The sequence below is a fragment of the Neolamprologus brichardi genome, chromosome 20, assembly GCF_056152115.1.
Source record: "Neolamprologus brichardi isolate AB-2024 chromosome 20, ASM5615211v1, whole genome shotgun sequence".
Classification (NCBI taxonomy): Eukaryota; Metazoa; Chordata; class Actinopteri; order Cichliformes; family Cichlidae; genus Neolamprologus; species Neolamprologus brichardi.
This window is the reverse complement of record NC_142123.1, coordinates 11467101-11490427: the sequence shown is the minus strand read 5'-3', so window position 1 is coordinate 11490427 and position 23327 is coordinate 11467101. Positions and strand designations below refer to the sequence as shown.

The 23327-nt window shown below is 38.5% G+C and overlaps 1 protein-coding gene across 3 annotated transcripts in view; it reads left to right on the top strand.

The window, feature by feature from the left end:
* The first annotated feature begins 3661 nt into the window (after window positions 1-3661).
* trim33 (tripartite motif containing 33) overlaps window positions 3662-23327 on the top strand; it is a 30475-nt gene continuing 10809 nt past the window's right edge. Inside the window, exons 1-12 of one of the 3 annotated variants that reach the window (XM_087833387.1) lie at window positions 3662-4307; window positions 11311-11429; window positions 15480-15633; window positions 15997-16129; window positions 16962-17078; window positions 17194-17308; window positions 17864-18010; window positions 18559-18676; window positions 18883-19154; window positions 19549-19743; window positions 22683-22739; window positions 22937-23137. In XM_087833387.1, coding sequence (XP_087689513.1) covers window positions 3662-4307; window positions 11311-11429; window positions 15480-15633; window positions 15997-16129; window positions 16962-17078; window positions 17194-17308; window positions 17864-18010; window positions 18559-18676; window positions 18883-19154; window positions 19549-19743; window positions 22683-22739; window positions 22937-23137 — 2274 coding nt within the window. The remainder of the gene's footprint in view (window positions 4308-11310; window positions 11430-15479; window positions 15634-15996; window positions 16130-16961; window positions 17079-17193; window positions 17309-17863; window positions 18011-18558; window positions 18677-18882; window positions 19155-19548; window positions 19744-22682; window positions 22740-22936; window positions 23138-23327) is intronic. The other 2 variants (XM_087833388.1, XM_087833389.1) reach the window with 2 other exon arrangements.

The window sequence follows — 23327 nt, the reverse complement described above, 5'->3', positions numbered from 1 at the left end:
CTACTGTTTCTTGTCCATGTGGGTCACATCTATTTGTAAAGTTTAACACATTTTGAATATTATACTATTTAGTTCAGTATGTCCAAATCTGTAAATTAGTCTATTATTTCTTCTGTATTTTTAATCAGGCAGCACGGTGGCACGGTTGTTAGCACTGTTGCCGCACAGCAAGAAGGTCCTGAGTTCAATTCCAACATCAGGCCGGGGTCTTTCTGTGTGGAGTTTGCATGTTCTCCCCGTGTTTGCGTGGGTTCTCTCCGGGTACTCCGGCTTCCTCCCACCGTCCAAAGACATGCAGCTTGTGGGGATAGGTTAATTGGAAAATCCAAATTGCCATTAGGTGTGAATGAATGTGAGTGCGAATGGTTGTCTGTCCCTGTGTGTTGGCCCTGCGACAGACTGGCGACCTGTCCAGGGTGTACCCCGCCTCTCGCCCTATGACAGCTGGGATAGGCTCCAGCGCCCCCCGCGACCCTGAAAAGGATAAGCGGAAGCGAATGGATGGATGGATGGATGTATTTTTAATCATAGCTTTCCTTATATCACTCATGTTCCCTTAAATTTGGTAAACTGTTCTTCTACCCCAGTGCGGTTTCTTAACACTGAATTTAAAATGTATTTGTTTGATCCAAAGGACCCTATCATCCACCAAAGCAGAAACTGCATCCCATTCCCTTTTAAATTATTGAGACAAATAATAGAGATTCCTTGCGATGTTTAATTTTCAAAAAACAATTTCTTCCATACTTTTTGCTTATTCAGACTTGCTTAAGTCTTCTGCTTAAAAAAAAGCCATCCAGTCTTTGATACCTAACAGGGCTTAATTATTAATGGTTGGTTATCATTCTTTCTGTATCACACTATTGGCCAGAGTTTAACTATAAATGTTTCTATTATCATAAAAAATGACGCATTTATTGCCCCTAAGCCCTTTAAAACCCTTCATAAAACCATACTTTCTTAAAACGCCTGTTTCCTCCTTCTCACATGAGCAGACCCCACCTTGTTATGGGTAATATAAAGCCTTTGAAGTAAATAATTTACTTTGAAGCTTAGGTGACAAAAGTAAGGAGCTAAATAACTCTGTTCTTTTAGGCAATTTCATCTGACTGAGGATTTATGAAATCATGATTTTTTTTATTAAATCTCGAGATGGAATCTAAGCGAGCCCCATTAGTCCTCCAGTGCGGATGGTGTCTTCATTTGGGATTCACATCATAAATAATAGTACTGCAGAATTTCTCAGTGGTACACGTGGATTGTTTAAATGTGTATTGTTCTTTAAGCTACAACAGTCATACAGACTCATAAACTGGACACAGTGAGGGAACTGGATGAGTGGTGGAGAAGATGGTGGAGACAGAAGGTCATTTAATGAAGATAGGTATAAATCTGTGGTGTGCTATTAGCCTGCTAATGCAGATACTCCAGCTCCACGTCAAATGTGCTTTTACTGACATTAATGACTCTGCAAGATAAAGGCAGATTATTTATGATTTTGGAGATGAACTTTGTGGTCAATATTAAAGTCAGGTCACAGAAAGATAAGACAATAAGACAACAAATGAACCAAATTACTTGGTTTTCAAAACAAAGCTATGTTAATCAAATTTTAATAAGAAGAATATTACAACACACTGCTAAGTTAAATGTTACGTCATGGTGTCAAGTGTTAAGAGGAAGTTCAAAACTAACAACAAATAAAACAAATTTTAAAAAGACAGAAAAACACACAGACATGCAAGGAAGATAACAAGGAATAGGTAGACACAATTAGGCCCTGACAAATAATAACAAAGGTGGGTTAAGAACAAAGACAGGAAGAGAAACACAAGATGAGATACAAATGCAATGACTTCCACAATAAGACAGGACGTAACTGAAAAGAGAGACAGAACTCACTCACACTGACAAACAGGAAGGCACAGGCAGGGAAGCACATGGAAAAGGCAAACATCCAGAAACACAGAAACCCAGAACATGGCAGGATGTCATGTTCCTGTCTTGTTTGCAGATATTCATCTAGTTGATGCTCAAGTTGATCAGTAAGATCCTCCAGTCAGGATATTGTCCTAACATCTGGTGTAAAGGTCTCATTTCACACATTCATAGGAGAGGAGACAAATCAGACCCCTACAGCCTGAGCATCAGTGTCAGTGATTGCTGAATCATTCAGCTGTATTCCAACAGTCAAATAAAATGTATACATATTATACATATATATTTATTTATGCAAATTCACTCTTTCTATCACTAAGATGCCACATCCAGATGAATAAAATAAACTTTTAGGGAACTATTCACACTGGATGTTAAAACTCATAATGTTTTCTCTTACAGGTAGTCTTTAGTAAATTCTACAGAGCAAGCACTGCTATAAAAGCTGGACATAATTAAAAAAAATAGTTTGGCCCTGAAAAAAAAAGAAAGAAAGAATATGATTTGGCTGAATATTGTTTTACTACTATGGATAAAAAATGAAAAAGACAGATTCTGGCCAAGTACAGATTGAACTAGAAATAGAAGATCCTGGCAACCAATGGATAAAATGTTGGAATAAAATGCTGAGAAAGAGATTTTCTCCCTCCTATAATATAAAACATTCAGTAACACAAGAAACATTTCACTCTGGGCACTGGACTCAGTTGGTTTTGATTTAGTTAAAAAGAAACAAACTCTAAAAATCTGGAAAAAAACAAACCAACCCGGTTTACACAAGGAGGAGCACATGCATTCAGTGTCTAAATCCACACACATAAGCATGCACACAGACACTTTAAATACTATACATCATTACACTGTTAATTTCAACATTAGTACTATTCAGATAATTATTATAGATAATATCGATCATTTAAAATTTGATGCTAATAAAATGTATTTGAATTCAATCTAACTGGGCTGCACTGAAGTTAGAGAAACAAGAAGATGCAAAGTGTTGGTAAAGGAGGTGGAGTTACCCACAAGGCTCAAATCCATACATTCTTGTGGACTCGTGCACCACGCCACACCACTGTTGACGTCACTATTGCAAACGCCGGCAAGGCACCGTTTATCCCCGTGCTGACTCACGTTGTGCTGATGATTAGCAGCTGTAGGAGTAAGAGGTATCCTCAAACTGTGCCGATATATATATATATATATATATATATATATATATATATATATATATATATATATATATATATATATATATATATATATATATATATATATATATATATACATACATACATACATACATACATATATATATATATATATATATACATACATACATATATATATACATATATTTTAAGTGAAATTTAAATATGTCAAAGGCTTTAATTTAATACCACATAAAAACTCCTGACAACAGTTAAGCCCAGATGTAAACCAGATGTGCAAATTACAAACAACAGCCCATTCTCCTTCTCTTTCCTTCTCTGTCCCTAAGATATGGGACACAAGTAATATATTGTGATATTTACGCAGAAACTGTTAGCAAAGTTTGTGGCTCAAAGTTTAATCGGCTGTCAACAAACTTACATTTGTTTGTTAATTTACTTTATAGTATTTCTCTACTAACGCCTTTTTATTTCTTTCGGAAAGTGTTTCAGCTCATGCACAGAGCCCAGATTGCGTCACGTGTGCAGAAAATCAAAGGGGCGTCGACGTCATGACGTCCACACGTACTCCTGATTCGAGAAGTTACGCAGGATGTGCAGCGGTTCTAAGAGGAAGGAAGATGGCGGATAACAAAGGCGAAGAGGATATGGAAACGTCTGCTAAGTCGGACTCCGTGCCTTCACTTCAAGATACCGAGCCGCCAGAGACGAAAACCGATAATGCAGTAATAGTCATAGAAACAAATACAAAGGGGGATGAAGAAGGCGAGCCCCGTGAGAATGCAAACGAGGCTCCTACACCCAGCAGTGAAGGTGGAGACGTTAGCAGCAGCAGTAGCAGCGGCAGCAGCGGGGCTGCTGGTGCGGGAGGAGAAACCAACGGTAGCGCTAGCCCGGCTGGGACCAGTAGCACTAATGCAGAGCCGACTGCGGCTGAAGCTGTCGGGGATGCTCCAGTCGGTGGACTCGCCGCTAAAATGTCCCCCCCTCCCGCGGCTTCTGCGGCCACGCCGGTATCCACTCCTATTAATTTACTGGATACGTGCGCAGTGTGTAAACAAAGTCTTCAAAGCCGAGACTGTGAACCAAAACTTCTGCCTTGTCTGCATTCCTTTTGCCTGAAATGTATCCCGCAACCAGACAGACAGATAAGCGTACAGGTTCCTGGACCGCACGGACAAACGGACACGCACATAGGTGAGTTTATCCCCAAGTAAGCAGGCCTGGCCGCTCTTTGGGTCGCTCATCTGTTCTCAGTTAACGCTGTTCATCGGAAGTTTGGGATTCAGCACCTAGAAGGGTAAACGATCGCGATTGAGGTGGACCATGTGGCACCTGTTTGCTTATTTTGACTCTTGACCTTTCAAAACGACGAGCTTGTTGTTGGGTAGGTAGCCAGTCTGTCCGTGGCGAGAATCTTAAGTGCCACGAATTAATAGCGTCCACCTTAACAAACATGGAAAACAGCAGTAAGCAACACGAATTAAAACCGCTTGAATTATAATTATAATTATATATCCTTTCTATACTTATCAGTAGACAGCAGCTAAAACATAGGATGGATGCTGATCACAATACTGTGGGCTGCTGCTTCTCATGCACCACTGCATACTCTGTGCATAAGAAGCATAACAGGAATGACTACTCTACCGTGGTGTCTTCATATGTCCGTGTCCGTGTCTGTGTCCGCATCCGAGTATAATCGAGGCTTCGGTTACAACTTGTAACAAAGAAGCATTCATCTGCAGAGAGATGGAGTTGAAAATGTTTATACACATGTATTCTGATTTCTAGAAACCCAAATGTTTGTCGTGTGTACAGCACTTCATAGACATGTGAGTGCTAAGTTGTCATTGAAATGCAACTGCAGGGACTGCTATAGAGTGTGGAATTTATCTTTTCATGTATTTAGCTCTCTTGATAATGATATTTTCCCTTATCTTCCCTAATTAGCTCATTTAGAATGTGATGTAAAAATCATAATTCCAAGATAAGGTCTTGTAAATGCGGTGCAACATAATGATGCAGTGAAGGTGTTTCTTGCTACCTTTGTAGCTGTAAGAGTGGACACATCCTAAAGTCTGACTAATGTAGGCTCCTGGGTTCTGATAAATTTTTGGTAAGCCTGATTGTCAGATGCTTGGCAAGAGCACCCCAGGGCTGATCGTTTCAGCTGGTGTACCAAAAGCTTTATCCTGAGAGCAGAGTTAGACTTTTGATCAAAACTGCAGCTGTGCCATGTCTGCTTAGTGAAAACAGGAAAGCAGACCATGCTTTGTGTTGGTAGACTCTGGCTAATGATACCTTGATGGACAAGACTCGCTTTTCATCCGCTGGTTTTTATCCAAAATCGCGAATCATCATGTGAGGATGGCAGTGAAATAATCTTCAGACACAGTTTCCTTGGTGCAAAAATGTTATAGCTTGTCAAGGGCTCTGGGTTGGCTGGTCTTCCCAGACTAACACTGTAACAACTCACCATATGCTGGTATACAGCTGTAAACATGCTACTACAGCAAACTGTATACAGGCTGTCAGGAATTTAACAACTGTGTCTTTTCTGTCATTGTATAACATTTTGTGGGATGGATTAACTGGTAACCTATTGGATTGGACTGATTTTTATATTAATTTGAAGGTCATCCATGAGTTACTCTAATTACCGGGGTTTACTGTGCAACAAAATACACTGTGTGGGAAAAAAACTATTGAGCCACCCACAGTGCTGCTCAGCCATGGAATCCCTTGCTGTGAAGCTCCAGTGCAGAGTTTTTGTACTGATGTTAATGCCTGACAAGGTTTAAAAGTCTGCCATTTCAAATCTTTAGGAGTAGCGATTTCTTTGCACCGCAGCACTGTATGACCCTGCTCTGTAACTTTACAGTCTTCCCCTTCCCCTTTGTGGTTAAGTTAACGTTGTTCCTAAAACCTGCCACTCTGCAATAATATCATTTACAGCTGATTGTGGAATGTCTAGGAGGGAATAAATGTCACAAACTGACCTGTTGCAGTCGTAGTATCAACACACAGTACCACACTTTAACTCACTGTGATGTTTTTAATGACCCATTCTTTTACAAATGCTTGTAAAGCCAGACTGCTTGGCTAGGTCCTTGAGTTTACACATACATGGTAATGGGATTGAAACACCTAAATTCAAACCTAAGGCGACAGTGTTGTCCAATACTTTTGTCCATAGAGTGTATAACTAAACCAATCACTTTCCTGTCAGTCTATGCTAGACAACTGTTGTATTTCTTGCTTCATCCAAAAGACTTTACAAGTTATACTCATATAATTCTTTATTTATCTTTAGCTATGTGAGCACAGTTTTATCTCTTATAATACCTGTCACCAAAGTCTTTTTTTTCTTGAGTCATTTTTAATATCACATTGTTTAAGTTCTGTTTTTAGGAGTGACCCTAATATTGCCTTCTGTATCACATGGCTTTTCACTCATCAGGGAATATACTGTTGTTCAGTGGGACTTCTATATTTTCAGTCCTGAATGTTCCTTTTGTGACTCTAGCTGCCACACTCAGTCATACCTGGGCTGGTGTTTAGGAAAACAAAGCAGGGTTGCTTCCCCTTGTTAACATATGGTGCCTTTTAGACCTTGTGTTAAGAAAAGGTTTTATAGCATGTGGAGGAAGTGTCGTCCCCCCACCCCCCCACCCCCACACAAATTTCTGTGTCTGTGCATTGGAGGAACTAGGAATGGTTACAGTTCTTAGAACCCTTTTTGTTAGGGGGAGGCCCTATTTTAGCTCCTTCTACTGTCTTTCTGCTGTCCGGAACAGGAGGAACTATTGAGAGATTTAAGTGCATGTTCAGTGGTGCAGTATAGGCATGTCTCAGAGTGACGACTGTCACTTTAAGAGGGGCATCCTGTAAAAAGTTTCTTAGTAACCAGATTTTAATCATTGATTCATGTGATATTAATATATAAAACATTACAAATGTCCCCCCAGCCCCAGTTACAGCACTGAGCCAGGTTCAGTGATGGATAATGAACTCTCTGCTCTCAGTGGTTGCAGGGAAAATTCTTACTAACTACCAAATATTTTATAAATTTTGAGGTTATTACATTGCATCAAAACAGTTTTTTAAAGAGATCAAAGCTGAAGAGGGTTTTTTGTTGTTGTAGTGTTTTTTTAAAAAATTTTTTTTATTGATTTTTAGTTTCAGGTTTTTTTTTTTTGTTCCATTTGGTTCAGTTAATATCCAGATGATTTCAGTTTTGCTCTTAATGTTTAAAATTGTCTACTATAAGCTAGTATTTGTTTTTTTATTTTTGTTTATTATCCCACAAAGAAAATAATTATGTGATTGGTTCTATTTGTTCATCTGTGAGTCCGTCAAGAATATAGTTTTTCTCTTTTTTTCACTCACTTTCAAATTTTGTCTGATGGCAGATACCAACGTGAGGTTATTTAAAGTGGGTCAAGATCACACCAAATGTGAAAATTGGTTAAATGTCTTACCCAGTGTTCTTGATGGATCGCCTTCAAACTTCACAACAATATACTAAGCCTTGGGGGACATGAGTATCTAGGTTAGCTAAGGATTTGACCTTAATTGTCTGCGCAGAAGGTCAAAGTTGAACTTGAAAGAAAATTTCAAGAAACCATATTAAGTAATCAGCAAACTATCTCATATGAAAGGTCATGCAGAATCTGTATGAATCAGTTGTTGTCTATTGTTATCACAGTGATTTGTTAAGATCTGCACTTTTTGTGCGCAGGGTTACCCATAGGGCCTGATTCATGAATATGACTATTTTTACATTTAGCAGGCTGACATCAGTATATTGTAATAAAAGCGTGCTTTTATAAAAACGTCATAAAAGATCAAAGTTTTAATTTAGGCATTGCCTTTTAGGGGTAGTTATGCTGTCCAAACGCTCTTGTATGTATGTAGAGGTTACAGTATATGCAGGGGGTAGAGATTTTAAAAGTTCAGAATCGGTGGTACAAGATATTGTTAAACGACAAAACTTGCTTAAAACAGATCACCTTGTTTTTGATCACCTTGTTTAACTGTAGCTGTAGTAAATTACACATACAGGAAGAAAACAGATGCTTCCAGTCTGATACAGTTAACCTAAACATAAAGTTTCAAAATCTATTATGAATTTGTTATTATAATAACAATAGTAATAAGTAGGGCTGCACGATTAATCGTTAGAAAATCACGATCTCAATTCATACTTATGTGCGATCTCATTTCCAAATGACAACGATTTAAAAAAAAAAAAAAAAAAAAAAGACGAAGACGATTGTACCGCAATTTGATCCGGGACGTAATCTGCATGAAAACAAGCGCTCACTCTTCCTGCTCAACAAATGACAAGGGCGGAGCCTTATACCAAGTGATACAGAAGCTGGCTGCTAAAATTGGCAGGGAAAAAACAACGGAGAGCACGTCAGGGATGACAAGAAAGTGACTGGAGAAAATCCGTCCCGGTCAACCACCCAAACATCAATAACAGGAACCTTATACAGCGCTTCCCTATACCCGTCAAACTCCCGCAGGCACAAAGAAATTACGGAGGCTATTACTTATCACCTGACCAAAGATATGGCTCCCATCAACACTGTGCAGAATGAGGGATTTAGGAAAATGATCAACACCCTAGACAAACACTACACAGTGCCGTCCCGCAATTATTTTTCTATTGTTGCACTACCTGCTCTATACACACAGTGTCGAGCAACGGTGGAGATGGAATTTCAAGCAGTACAACATTTTGCGGCAACGACAAAATGTGAAACATTTGTTGTTTTTATGTTTATTTATTGTTTTTATATTCAGTCTCAACTGTTACAAAGTTGATGTGCAGTTAATAAGTGCAATAAATATTTATACTGGAAAAGAAAATCGTGAGAGAATTGTGATCTCAATTCTAAGCAAAAAAATCGTGATTCTTGTTTTATGCAAAATCGTGCAGTCCTAGTAATAAGTGTCAACACCAGTTTGCTTAATGGTGAGGTTGGTTTCATTCAAAGCAATGGGTAAAAGAAAAGAGTAATTGGTTTGGCATGTCTTCTTCTTATTTTATTTCTGAAGTCAAATTCACTAATGTGGGGAAAGTTAATAGATAAGTATGCTGATGAATTCATTCATTCATTCTTGTGTCTGAACCTCTATACTTCTTATTTATAATGTTGGCTGTAATAGCTGTTGTAATTTATTATAAATTTGTTTCACACATGAACATGAAACAAGTTTGGGAGAATCAGATTGGGATAGTATCCACAGTTTTCCTCTCTCATATCCAGCACAAAGCAAGAAAGTCTGGTCTGTTTCAGATGTGGTCACACATTACTGGAAATACTCTGTTTAGGTGAGTGAGCTGCCTGGATACAGCTTTAAGGAGGCAGGACACAGGATGGTGGCTGTGCTGGAGTGTTGCCCTAGTCTCATATCGATACAGACTATGTACTAGTTAGCTGGCAGACCCAGTAATGAGACCCGATAATTTCAGACATTTGCATTTCAGACCCTTGTTGGATAAATTGACCTGAACTATGTTTGTGTCTGTAGGTGTTAGGCTCTCCAGAGTGATGGATGCAGCCAATGCAAATGTGCTTGAGTGCAGTTTTCAAAATAAATAACACAAAATAAACAACCAGGAAAAATGATGATGGCAAAGTTCATATTGAAGAGGTCCAAAATGCCAAAAGTCACATATCAGAAAGTGATTACAGTGGACTGTGTTTTTTCTTGCTTAGTTTCACTTCACTGCGAAGAAGTTCTTGGTGCATTATGACTTCTCTGTTCTCTGTTGCTCTTCTGAGCAAAACCACAAGACGAGCCAACATTAAAAGTTTTTCCAAAATATTTTTTTAACACTGCCCCCTGCTGACAGTGCACATGTAGACGATGCTCTCTGAATGGCACCATTGCCAAAACATGCTAGCACCTGCAGTCTGGCAGAGGGTCAGGGCTGCAGTACAGTTGTGAACTGTGTTGTAGTGCTTCTTGCAGATGTAATTACTGAAATATCCAAAAGTAGCTGACGGTGTTACTGAATAATGCTTTATCTGATGTACAAAGTTAGATGTGGACTTTTAAGCTCAGCGTTGCTTCATACCCAGACTTAATCTTCTTGGTATGGATCTGTTTTGCCAGGATCACTTGTGGTTAACCTGTTGTTGTCTACTAATGCAAGTTACTTCTGCAGGATAATTTTGGATTTGGATAATTAATTGAATTAGTTGAATCAACCTGTGTGTGTTTAAGCATGCTGTAACTTTATTTTCCCCTCGCTTTTTTTTCTTTTTTTAGCAGAGAGCCCTGTCCAGTTTAAAATAAGCTTCTACTTGTTTATGCATATATAGAGTTGTGGAGCTGAGGTCCAGTTCAAAGTGACATCAGTGTGGTGCATTTGTTTTTGTGTGTGTACTTTTGTGTATGGTTGTGTGGGTTTCTCGACACAGTTCTAGTCCATCTGTTCTCACAACCAATCACACAACAACTCATGCAGCTGGAGCTCACACAAACCGGCCGTATGCTGTTCAAGTCAGTGTAGACCAGCTCAAACCGGTTTACACTGGTTTTACCTCAGCTGGTTTGAGGGAAAGTGGGGGGATTTATAGGTTTATGAGGTAGAGGAGGGGTATTATGTTACACTAATTAATTTTAAGTTTCATTTTGTGACTAATATTAGATTTAGAAATTAAGTGCGAAAGTGCTGAACTAATTATTTGTTGGCATCTGATTATAGCAGTAATTCCATCAACAAAGCCAGATAAAATGATTAAGTGGAACAGTCGTTGTTTTCTGGCCATGTGATTTAATATGCTAATAAAATGCCAAGAATGATGAGATTTGAATCTTCTGCAGACAAGCACTAAATCAATTAGCTTCCATGAATAGGCATGGATGTTCCAGTGTGCCAAGAATTCATAATAACAACAGGAATTCACCTAAAAGAAATTATAAGACAGTCTGCTGAAGGACTGTTATTATTCCCTTTTATTTGAAAAAGGACTTTTCTTAGCTTAATAAGCCAGGTAATAAATTGGATATGGGCCTGTCCTTGATGGTGACTGCTGCTTTGGCTTGTTTCCATTTTTCTTCCTAAATATCAGCCAGTATCACTTGTTTTGCTTAAGACCTGATCTGCAGTCCAGTGTTTGAACGTTTGACTTTCTTTGACCTTGGTCTCTCCTTGTTTTCTCTCTTCTGTCTTTAGTTAATGTCATGCGGTGCTCAGTTTGCCACCAGGACTACAAGCAAAGTGATATTATTGACAACTACTTTGTCAAAGATACTACAGAGGCCACCAGCACATCAGATGAAAAAGCTGCACAGGTATGTAGACATGGTTGGTTTGTTTGTAATTTGGACCAGTGCTTGAAGACTTTTTTTCTGCTGTTTGGCAAGATCTCAGCTGAGGTTGAAATTTTTAATTTCTTTAAAATAATCTCAAAAAGGATCCAGTCCTTTTTGTTGTGAACATATAAAAACTGAAAATTACATCACGCACATACAGTAACACTAACTCAAGTGAGTTGGTAAACATGGATAATATAGACTCATTACACATTACTCATTAATGGATTGTATCTCAGACCCATATTCAACATGTTATATTTTGCTCATTCTGTGCCACAAGTTCATCTGAGTAAGAATACATATTCGACAACAACTAGTTAAAAACTTTCATCTGATTATGCAGTGTTGCCTTCGTTACACCAACTCATTCCTGTTGTTTCCATTTGGATAAACAAAATAACAGAAATATCTCAGTATCGTTCAACCATAACTACTACTATCCACATACCTGTCCGTTTAAACAGTTTCACATCCACCACACGTTCCACTGTCCCATTGCCTATGAATCGTGATTCAAAAGTTAGCCATAGGCAGCCATTTGCCACTGCAGCAATAATTTGGGCCAACTAGTTACAGATTTCTTCCTTTTGCAGGTCCCTCCTATCCGACCTAGTACCCATGTTATCACAGTCGCATTTCATGCCCCTCACTGTCCCAAGTACAGTCCTCCTTCACGCACTATACTGGATGCACATATTCAGTTTGTCGTGTATGAAAATGTTTGATCTTTTTCTAAGCTCCAGTTTCTAAACACAGTTGCTCATTTATGTTTATCAATAAATAGTTGGAAATGTCACATAAGTAGCTGTAAACAGTTCTGAGGTGGCTGCCAAGCAACAGTCACACAGATCAAGACGTGCTCTGTTTAAGAGTTGCAGACTGTAAATCTCCAGGCTAGCATATCCACTTAAGGTTGCTGTCATTTACCAAAATCCAATGAGTTCATCTGATTGCTGTTGTGCAGTAAATGGCATGGCTTTAAAAAATTCTTGTGACTAGAAGGATAGTTAAGGTTCATTAAAGTTATATACATTGACACTAGGGCTGCTCGATATGACGATATATATCTGATGACGATATTAAATATCTATTGTTTCATATTATACGCTATTGTTTATTTTGTGGTGTTGCAAAATTCACTGTTTACAGCAATATTTTTTCATCATTTTGATGGTCACTGTAGTGGCTATATTAATTTATTAAAGTTCTCTCTTTCTCTTATATTTAAAATAACCACATTATGGACAGATAAGTGACTGTTTTACGTGTCGGTTTTCACAATAAAGCTCATGATCCTGTTGAGATTTTTCCAAATAAACTGAAATGATGACAAAATACAGTATTCTCAAACATCAAATTTCAGGTAATTTCAGATTTTCATCAAACAAATTACCTCAAATAAAAACATGAAGTAACTATAAATGGCACTTACAGTCACCACGTGGATGCAGGCATCGAGAATACCAGCATGGCCAGTTATGATGAGGAAGTCCCAGGTAGCTTCAAACAGAAGGACCAGTCAAACCAAATCGAGAACTTTATTTCGAAATGAGGGGCTACCTCTGTAGCATGGACATGGTTTGGTAATGAAAAGTCTGACACGGACAAGAAAACTGTACTATGCAAATGATGCCACAAACCGGTCCCCACCACAGACTCAAACACGGCAAACTTCTTCAACCACCTACGAAAGTATCAGCTGAAAGAGCATGGAGAGAGTTTACGGATGAGAAGCAAAAAAGAGCTGTCAGGTGGTAAAAAAAGAAACCTTAGACTCAAATGTTAGAACAGGCTTTTCCCCGCAACACGCCGTGTAATAAATACTCACAAAGAAAATAGCCGTTGTTAGAACTTGTGTCTAAAAATATATAGTTTCATGCATCGGTCAAAACACTCAACTCCAGGAACGCGACACCCAGCTGAAAATACAAGTCAAGTTGCCGAAGATTCACTGAATTTACAGAAAATGTAAAATCTTTATGATATACATCATTATTGGGATAAGAAATGTTTATATAGGGATATGAGATTTTGGTCATATTGCACAGCCCTAATTGACACCTGTTCTTCTGGTTCTAGTTAATGTTCAACCGTCTGTTACCCACTTTGGAGATTTATTTATTTTTTCTTTTCTTTTTTGTTTTTGTTTTTTTCAAACCAGTTTTTGTGAGACAATAAACCTGTTCCTGAAGAACTGTGGGCTGCGATGGTACCTTCTATTATGCTTTTATTTTAAATCCTTTGTGAATGTTCATCTGCTTTAGCACTTATCCAATTTGGGGTTGTAAGTGGGGGAGCTTGAACTTGTCCCAGCTGGCACTGGGTGTGAGGCAGGATTTACCCTAGAGAGGTTATCAGTCTATCACATCACTAATAGAGAGAGATCATTCAATCATCCATGCTCACATTGACACTTGCAACCATTTCAGAATTTCCAGTTAACTGTTAACCAGTTAACGCACGTGTTTTTGGACGGTGGCAAGAAATTTGAGGAAAGCCAAGCAGGCAGAGGGAGAACATGCAAACTCCACACTGTGACCTGTGACATGATAAAAGCCAAGTAAAAACACCAAGGCTCCTTTCAGAAGCTTTATCTTTATATGTTAGGGAAGTTGTAAATATCAGCTGGATTTTAAATTTTCCCTATCAGGGTCCAGTTGTTCAAAAGTAATCTGGTAGTATTAATCCAATCAGACAGGATCAAATCCTAAAATCTAGTTCAAAGGAACAACAGGATCATGTAATCAGATAGGATCAGGTAACCCAGCTAATTTTGTTTTAATCCATATCAAATCTCTAGTTTGAACAGGATAATAATTATTGTGATCCAGAATATCAAGGATTACCATAATCCCTGATTCAGACTGGATTACAACAGAAAAAATAAACCAAAGACAAAATCAAAAGGTTGTCAAGAAAGAAAACTAGAACTCTTAAACAGTGTTACAAGAATGTCAAACTGATACATGTCCTGTACATATCATGACAAAATAGATGCGTTCAAGTTAAAGTACTTGTAATCTGGGTTTGGTAATATTTAAAAGTCTGTACGTGAATCAGAATGATCCTATTTAGTTCTTGTTTTAAACTGGCAAAAGTGACAAAACTGAGGCACATTACATGATCCGCGGAAGTGCAAATGGCTTATCAAAACGAGGTAATTTTTATCTGGATTATACCTTGGATTATACCTAAGGTTCTAATTTCACTCCAGCTTTCCATCCTTGTGCCGTTAAAAACATATGAAAATGGCATTAGTTCAGTCTCCCAAAACAAGTCTCGAAGAGTCATTTAGATTCTTCAAGCAGGAATTTTGCCAGTATGCTAATGTGGAAGACTTAGTTGTAATCATATTATTTTAATTTTCATTTATTTGTCAAAACAAATGAGAGTATCTTTCAGTGATGACACAAAAAAAAGAAAAAAGCACATAAACAGAAAAAAAAATCAGCTATTGGCTAAATTATTTGAAAACATCTGCATCAGCTTAAAATTTGACTACCAGATCATCCTTAAAACTTAAAAATGCCGATTTATGTTGCAGTGAAGAAGCCGAATATTGTTTGAATTCATTGGTTTTCTTTTACTGCTGCAAGTAAAACCACACTCCTGCACCTCGTGACCCACTAAAATGACCCACAACATTTCAGAATTAAATACCCCAACACATTTTAGAGTTGTGTATAATTCACACTTTTTCAAGATTAAACCTTCACTTATTTTTAATGTTAGTGTTAGAAAAATAAATTGTAAACTATTGCCAGTTTTATCCAGTTACCTACAAAACAGAGTGACTGTGAGAATAATTCTGTATTAATATATCTTTGGTGTATTTGCTATAGTTCATGCTTTGTCAAAATATGTTTTATAATGGTGGATTATTTATTTATTTTTTTGGTAGCACAGAATGTTACATTGTTACAAAACGGTGTTTAAAAAAAAAAAAAGACTAGATTATGATGTTAGTATGATATCACCATATTTTGATACTTTGTTTTAGGTGCTAATTGGTGTTGTCTTTCCAAGGTGTGCACAAGTTGTGAGGACAATGCAGGAACCATAGGGTTTTGTGTGGAGTGTGGAGAGTGGCTGTGTAAGACCTGTGTGGAGGCCCACCAGAGGGTGAAAATCACAAAGGACCACAAAATTCGTACAAAGGAGGATGCTGATGCTGCGTCTGGTAAGACTCCGACTCTTACAGTGAAGTTTTGGCTGCTGCTTAGTGAGGCTAACATTACAAAAGACTGAACGAGACAAACAGTAGCTGAGATGCAGTGTCTGTGGTAAAGCTGATTGGTTGTTGCCATGGTAATAGTGCTGCAGATTCATTGATTAGATGGAACCCCTCAGGCTGGAGACAGGATCCAATCTCTAATTTTCTTATAGCTTCTGTCTTATTTTCTCTTTCTTTGCAGTCTTGTTTGAGCTTCAATTGAGTTGTGTTGTTTTGGTTTGTTTTTTTCCATGTGGTCATTTTCACTCCTTGCCAGTATCATTATTTTCCTGAGTGTTCATGATGTCTTCTTCTGGTGTGAATTTACAGAGTCTGTCAGCACCTCAGGACAGAGGCCTGTTTTTTGCCCCATCCACAAGCAGGAGCCACTGAAGCTTTTCTGTGAGACATGTGACACTTTAACCTGTAGGGACTGCCAGCTGCTGGAGCACAAGGAGCACAGGTAGCTCAGCATGCACATGCCTTTTTCATCTGTCAGCTGCTTGTCTTTCAGCTTTCTTATGTGGTAAATTGTCTCTATCTTGTGTGACTTATTGCACAGTGTGTTTTTGTTTTTACCCCAATAATCCTAACATTGGGCTACTGCAGTAACCCAGCACACTAAGGTTTAAGAATGATTGCCTACTTTGCTGGCAGCCACTGGTGAATGAGGAGTGATACTTTTAATGTCAGTGGTCATAAAACAGGACATGAAAACATGAATAGAATAACTTAATTAATAAATTAATTTTCCCCACAAGGGGAAATCTAAGCATGTGTAGCATGCTCCCCAAAGCTGGTGCCAGGAGTCCAGCGGTCCACCTAAACAAAGGGCTCTTATACTTAAACATATACAGAGTAGGTGTCCCCCTATACCATAAATCAGTAAGAGAAGGTATGACCTCTCTCATGACCTTAGGATGTGTGTGCATGTCAGAACCCTGTGGAAGGTACACAGAGTCTTTGCAGACTACTAAGGATCAGACATCCTATCAATATGCAATTGATTATATAACTCTAAGCATATATGAGTATATATTTCTAAGCATAAATGACAATCCAAAATATAAACCTAACAGTCAGCGTCTCTGGCTTCTTCTGATGAGCTCTGAGCACATGTCTTGCTAATTCACTTTAAGGGTGCAGTAAGCCAAGAAGAACGACAAGTAAACATGGTTCATGGTGGTTCAACCTGCCATGAACCCTTATTTTGTGCGTGTACGATTTGGTGTTCTTTGAGTACTGTGTCATTTGTTCTTATATTTTTTTTTCTGATGTTATGTTTCAACTCCCAGGTACCAGTTTCTGGAAGAGGCTTTCCAGAACCATAAAAGCATCATTGAGACCACTATGGCCAAATTACAGGAAAAGAAGAACTTTGTCCATTATTCTGTCTCTCAGGTGCAAAGCAGGTGCGACTTTTTCATAACCAGTGCTACCTGTTGACACAGTTGGGGGATGTATATACTTCTGTCTGGTATTTCTATGTAAATCATTTGTGTCCTCTTTTTGCTTACCTTAACCCAGGTTAAAAGAACTTAATGAGACACACAGGAAGGTGGAGCATGAGATCAAAATTGCAGTTTTTACTCTTATAAATGAAATCAACAAAAAGGGCAAGTCTCTGCTGCAGCAGTTGGAGGTAAGAGAATATTAGTGGAAGCCAGTCTGGATCAGAACTTAATAATGTGCTGCAAATTCATAATTGGTTTGGTGGAATGGATTGAAATTACAGCAGCAGTACTTGAATGAATTTATGAGAGCTCAGGCTGTGCCAGGCGACTCACTGTAACAGCGCCGAAACATAGTAATTTCACTGAAATTGCACAGTTAAAGACATGTGGTTGGCAAAAGGCTTTTTGATAGTTTTTATGTCTGGACCCCGGCTCATAGATGCAAGCATTTTGTTGGCGGAACCTCTTTCACATTGTGTTTCTACACTTCATGTATTGTGCCTATTTTCTTATTTTTTTCTTTGCTATTTTCTGTTAAACTCTACCGCAGTAACCCAGGCTCCCTGCAGGGATTGTTAGATTTTAATCTAATCAAATCTAAGAATCTAATCCTTTTCCATGCATGTGCTTTATTTTTGCCTAGAGAGAGATTTGGCTTGATCATGACTTATTCATTCAGTTGGAGTGTTTAGACTCTTTGAGTAGCAATTTCTTAACCAATATAATCTCTCTTTTTGTCTTAGAGTGTGACCAAAGAACGCAGTATGAGGCTTGTGGCTCAGCATAAAGACACTACCCAACTGGCACAACAGATTCATCATGTGCTCAACTTCTGCCACTGGGCCATCACTACTGGCAGCAGCACAGCACTGCTCTACAGCAAGAGGCTGGTATGTTTCTCAAGAGCTCCGGATGATCAGCAGTGGAGATGGTGGAGCTAACTGTATGGCCTGAGCAAAGCAGACTTGAAATAGCATTGGACTTCTCTTTAAGCGGATGCCAAAGCCCCATACATCCAAAGAATCATACTATATAAAGTGTTTGATCTTCTTTTAATGAATATTTTAGTCACATGACCTAATGATCGTGATCACGTGTGAATTGCAATTAACATAAGTAGGGTAGCTTGTATGTTAGTGTTTTTATTGCCTGTGGTTCTATGTAATGCAGCAATTTAAGAAGAGTATTTTGTCCCTGTTGTACCCTGCTGTTGCAGGGTTGCAAAATTAATCCCCTTGTATGTGGATGGATGGCTCTGCCATGTGAATTTAACCGCCTACCACAAGATAGCCAGCAAATGTGATAATTGAGATAAATTTGTGGGATTGTTGAGTAATGCTGCCCAAGGACCTGCTGATAAACATAATATTTGTTGCTTGCTTAGTTAGGCTCTGTAACTGAAGAACATTATTCTCTGTGTGTGCATGAATGTATGCAGATCCTGTATCAGCTACGCCAGCTCTTCAAAGTTAGACTGGAGCCAGCACCCCAGGCCAACGGAGTTGTGCGCTTCTTCTGTGACCCCACCTTCTGGGCCAAAAATGTGGTTAATCTAGGTGAGTGAAATGTATACCTGAATTATACCTCATCAGCTACCATGTCAATGCATTAAGTATTGATTTGTTCTAGTGAATATTTCGTCTAATGTTCTTAGAAGCTGTTTATTTTTACGTGACAGACACTGCTCTAAGTAAATAAAGGGATTGTTTATTCTGTGTGCTTCTTTAAATTCAGCTCACTGACCTCCATCCTCTTGTTTTAGGTAATTTGGTTATTGAGAAACCACCTCCACCTGCACAGCCGCCCGGCGCCGTGATGGTAGGCGGACCACCTATATCCCCAGTCCAAGGTCTCCCCAGCAAACACCCAGGACAGATCAACCTGGCACAACTCAGACTGCAACACATGCAGCAGGCAGCTTATGCACACCAGAAGCAGCAGCACCACCAACAACAGCAGCAACACCAGCAGCAAATACAGCAACAGATGCGCATCGCATCCAGGCAGGCAGGCCCATCCATGGTTCAGCAGCAGGTATGAAATCATTCCCAGCTAAGGTGCCATTTTGGAATAAACTGTAAATCTAGTGTAGCAAAAAATAATGTGTTACTAAACCTGTGAGTCAGCAGTGTGGATGGATGCTGCAATACCTCTTAAATACTTTTATTGGCTTCAAATCTGGCAAAAAACATTTACTTAAACGAAAAAGTTCAGTGAGACTTAATTCAAAAACATGTTTCCTGTTGGGAACAAGTAGAATTCTAGAAGTTTGAGAAGCTGTAGTAGTTGAAGTGTCTCCATAGAATAAATGATTGAAGTGATTGTCATATGAGCATTAATCATCATCATTGACATGACCCTGGCAACCATGTTTGCTAGAACAGGAGTCGAATATGTCTGTAAGGTTTCTGTTTTTGTTTTCCACCAGCCCCCAAGACTCATCAGTATGCAGCAGATACCAAGAGGGCCTGGGGGTATGAATGGGGGGCCGGGCCCCCCATTGTACCCTTCCTCACACCATATGCGTCTACCTGGCCCATCGCCGGGTCGAATGCCCACCAGTCAGCCGAGACATAATGGACAGCAGTATCCTACGATGATGCAGCCGCAGCTACAGAGACAGGTCAGTACAAAACACTCTAGTTTCACTACATGGAAATAGCTGAACAGGTGTTTATTATGTAAGGCACATTTAGATTAATTTGTTAAATGTGACTGGTAAGCAGCTGTTTGACCAAAAATGCCATTCTTAATACCGTTCGTGTATAGATACACAGAGCAAGGCTGATATTAAGCAGCCTGATAGCTGACTTAAGAAAGTATTTGGGGGGGGGGCCCTGCAAGGACATGACAGGAGTGGCATCCAGTGTGCTCTGCTGTTGCAACCTATCTACCAGGTGGTCAGGTCTGCTTGCCTGAGCACCTAATAAATTGGAGTGTGTGTATGTAGTGTAGGAGTGTAAGTAAGAAAGTCTAGTATTAAAGAAATAAAGGCATTTTTGAGGTTAATAATTTTTAATTTTCTCAAACATTATTAACCTCATTAACCTCAGCGTTTTTTCTATAGGACACTATCAGGACTTCCTGCACAATACATTTATGGGTGTTTGTCCAGATTCAACCTTTACCGAAGAAAACATCAGCCCCACCTTTATCAGTCTGAGTTTAGACTGATCTTGATGGGTGTCTTTGTACCTCTCATTCGTTAAGCTAATGGGTTATTATTGTCACCCTGGCGGGTCTGCCTCATGAACTCCCAAGTTAGTGAATGTGATAACTCCAGAACGAAATGACATATGAGTTTGAAATTGATGCCTAAGGTGTGTCTACTAAAAATCTCTGACTAGTTTGAATATCAGTGACCTGGGCCTCTAGATCAGCAAGTCACCAAATCTCATGAATGCAATAACTTTAGAACAAGCTGATGTAAGATTTTGAAGTTCATAGAAGTCTGAGGGGTACCACTGGCAACCGCCAGTATTTTCGTAAAAGTCATAGATTCATAGATGCATATTCATTTTAAATTAACAGCCGATGGTGCTGCCATCTATCTTCACTCTTCTAATAGTAGCATGGTTAAATTACATCATTTAATCAAAGCTGAAGTTCAATTTGCAGTATGTGCAAGAAGAAACTGAATTAGAAAAATGTAACTACCATTTTCATGTAAGAATATGAAATATTAATAATCTAATTACACTGCAAACTCCACTGATCACATTACATAGAAATCTCTTCATTTTTATGTCACCCACTAATATAAAAATGGACATAATTTCACAGATGCTACTTCTTTTTTTTATTGTGGGGCAAACAAAAGTTTTTGTAATCTATCAAATTATAAGCAAGCCATATAGAAGATAAGGATACTATCTGTGAATGTCAGATTTTTTATTTATTTATTTTTGTATAATCATCATTTAACCAGATGAGCCCAAAGAGAGCGGACAACTTTTTCCTTTTCTTTTTTTTGAATCCAAATTCACTTCATCCCGTTCTTGCATTGTTACTTCAATGGTTTCAGACACCAGACTTGATATATTGTGTACTTGGCCGATTTGTGATGTGATGACACCTTTTAGTCACGATGCCAGTCTCTGCAGTTAACACTGGAAACAAGATTGAAGTCTCAACAAAGGTTCTTGTGAGGGAAACGGGCTGTTAGATGTGTATTTTCTGCCATCTGCTTTCATGTATGACTTTAACAGAATAACTAAAGCTTATCTGGGTGAATAGTGGCGTTAATTTAAGAAATGTAAACTCTGTAAGTGTTAAGGTTTTAGCAAAATTCAAAAGCAAGTGTTGTGTGTATATGTGTGCACTATTAAATGTAATATTTATTTTCCTTGTTTGCTAAAATGCATAACGTATTTTATAGAAGCACAAGGAATTCACCTTCAGGAGACAATTGACATTTATTTTCGTCAATTTTTGTTAATTAAAAGATTATTGTCTCCTAAAAATAAGAAATCTGCTGTTGGATGATGTTGGATTTAAAGCCCTACATAAATACTTATTTAGTTGTGAGTAGAGCTGCTGGATTGTGACCAAAATTGTGGTTATTGTGGTCGATGTTAAGACCACGAATAAGTAAGGAAATTATTGAATTACTTCTTTGACTTTGGCTTTAAGAGATGCTACTAGTGTAGCATTGTGGTTAGCACTTTGAGTTTTCATGTTCTCCTTGTGTCAATTTGGGTTTCCTCTGCGCACTCATGCTTCCTCCCACATGCATATTAGGTTAATTGGCGATTCTAAACTGCCAGTAGGTGTGATGTGAGTGAAAGATCACCTGTCCCTCTGTATTAGCTTGTCACAGACCTGTCCAGCGTGTACCCTGCCTCTCTACCTGCAGCCTCCCTGCAATGAACAATGAGCAATGAACTGCTCTTTAACAGTAGATTTCCTTGAACTGAAAATAAAATTGAATATAAAATTATAAATAATAAAACTCAAAAAAGCCTGTAAATTGAAATCTATATGATGCACGCATTGCAGGGTATAACTGGGTTTTTAGAGAAGGTTGAAAAGCCACAAGGAAAGGAACACATTAGATTTTTAACAGATACACATGTAAAACCTTTTCTCGTAAATTTAACAATCTTATTCATTCAGAAAAGCAGCGAAACGTTTTTTTTTTTTGTCCTGAAATGAATGCAGTAAATTGACTTTTTAGAATAATTAAGCCAGGGTTATTATATAAAGTCCATTTAAAACTGTTTGTTATTCAGGTTTTAATTTCAAATTTAGCTGTGCTATTATGGAAAAATGAATTTTTAAATTCAATTTTCTACACACAAATGAAAATTAAATTTGATAAAGTATAACATCCAAACACATTATTAATAATTCCTTGAAAAGGAAATCTGAAACTGTTGTTCCAGAGAAGGCTGCAAAGGACTTCTTCAGCTCTGCTTAACACTACCTCGCCAGTGTATCTGTACACATGAATTTGCTTGAATACCATTTACTGTACAATATAAAAATGTACATTTGCTGCCTGCATGCACGACTAGGTAAGAGAAGCTCCACTATATCCAGCCCCCTTTTCTTTGTGTCCAGATGTCTATAGAATCTGAGATGAGCCACCAAAGGTTTCGTTTCTTACTACAATCAGGGGTTTGGCACTTTTTTCTTACTTTGTCATTAATTTGTCTTGTGCAGCATGTGTGGTCATTCAAATGCATGATGATGCAGGAATGTTGTTTGCACAACAAAGATTTCTTTTTTTCTTATTTAAACCTCAGTGAGTGACCTGCTTCCCTCCTCTCCTCCCTCCTTTTCCTCTGTACTTTCCCTTCTCTTTTTCCATGTAGCATTCTAATCCAGGGCATGCAGGACCTTTTCCGGTTGCATCCCTGCATAATGCCAATCCCACGAGTCCCACCAGTGCTAGTATGGCCGGCGCCCACGCACACCGTAGCCCTGTAAACCCTGCCATGGGTCCTATTGAGCTCATCCCATCCGTCACCAATCCCGAGAACCTGCCCTGCGTACCTGAGATCCCTCCCATTCAGGTAAGCACATTTTATTGTTGTTCAGTTTTCAAAATAAAATTGATTAACAATCAACATTTCTTTACATTACATTTCATTACATTGTTTTTTTTAATCAGTATAAATTATATAAAATGTGTTAACTCTTTGTTAGGAAATTGTGTATCGCAGCACTAAAAAAGGCAAATAGTTGCACAATAAATATTAAAAT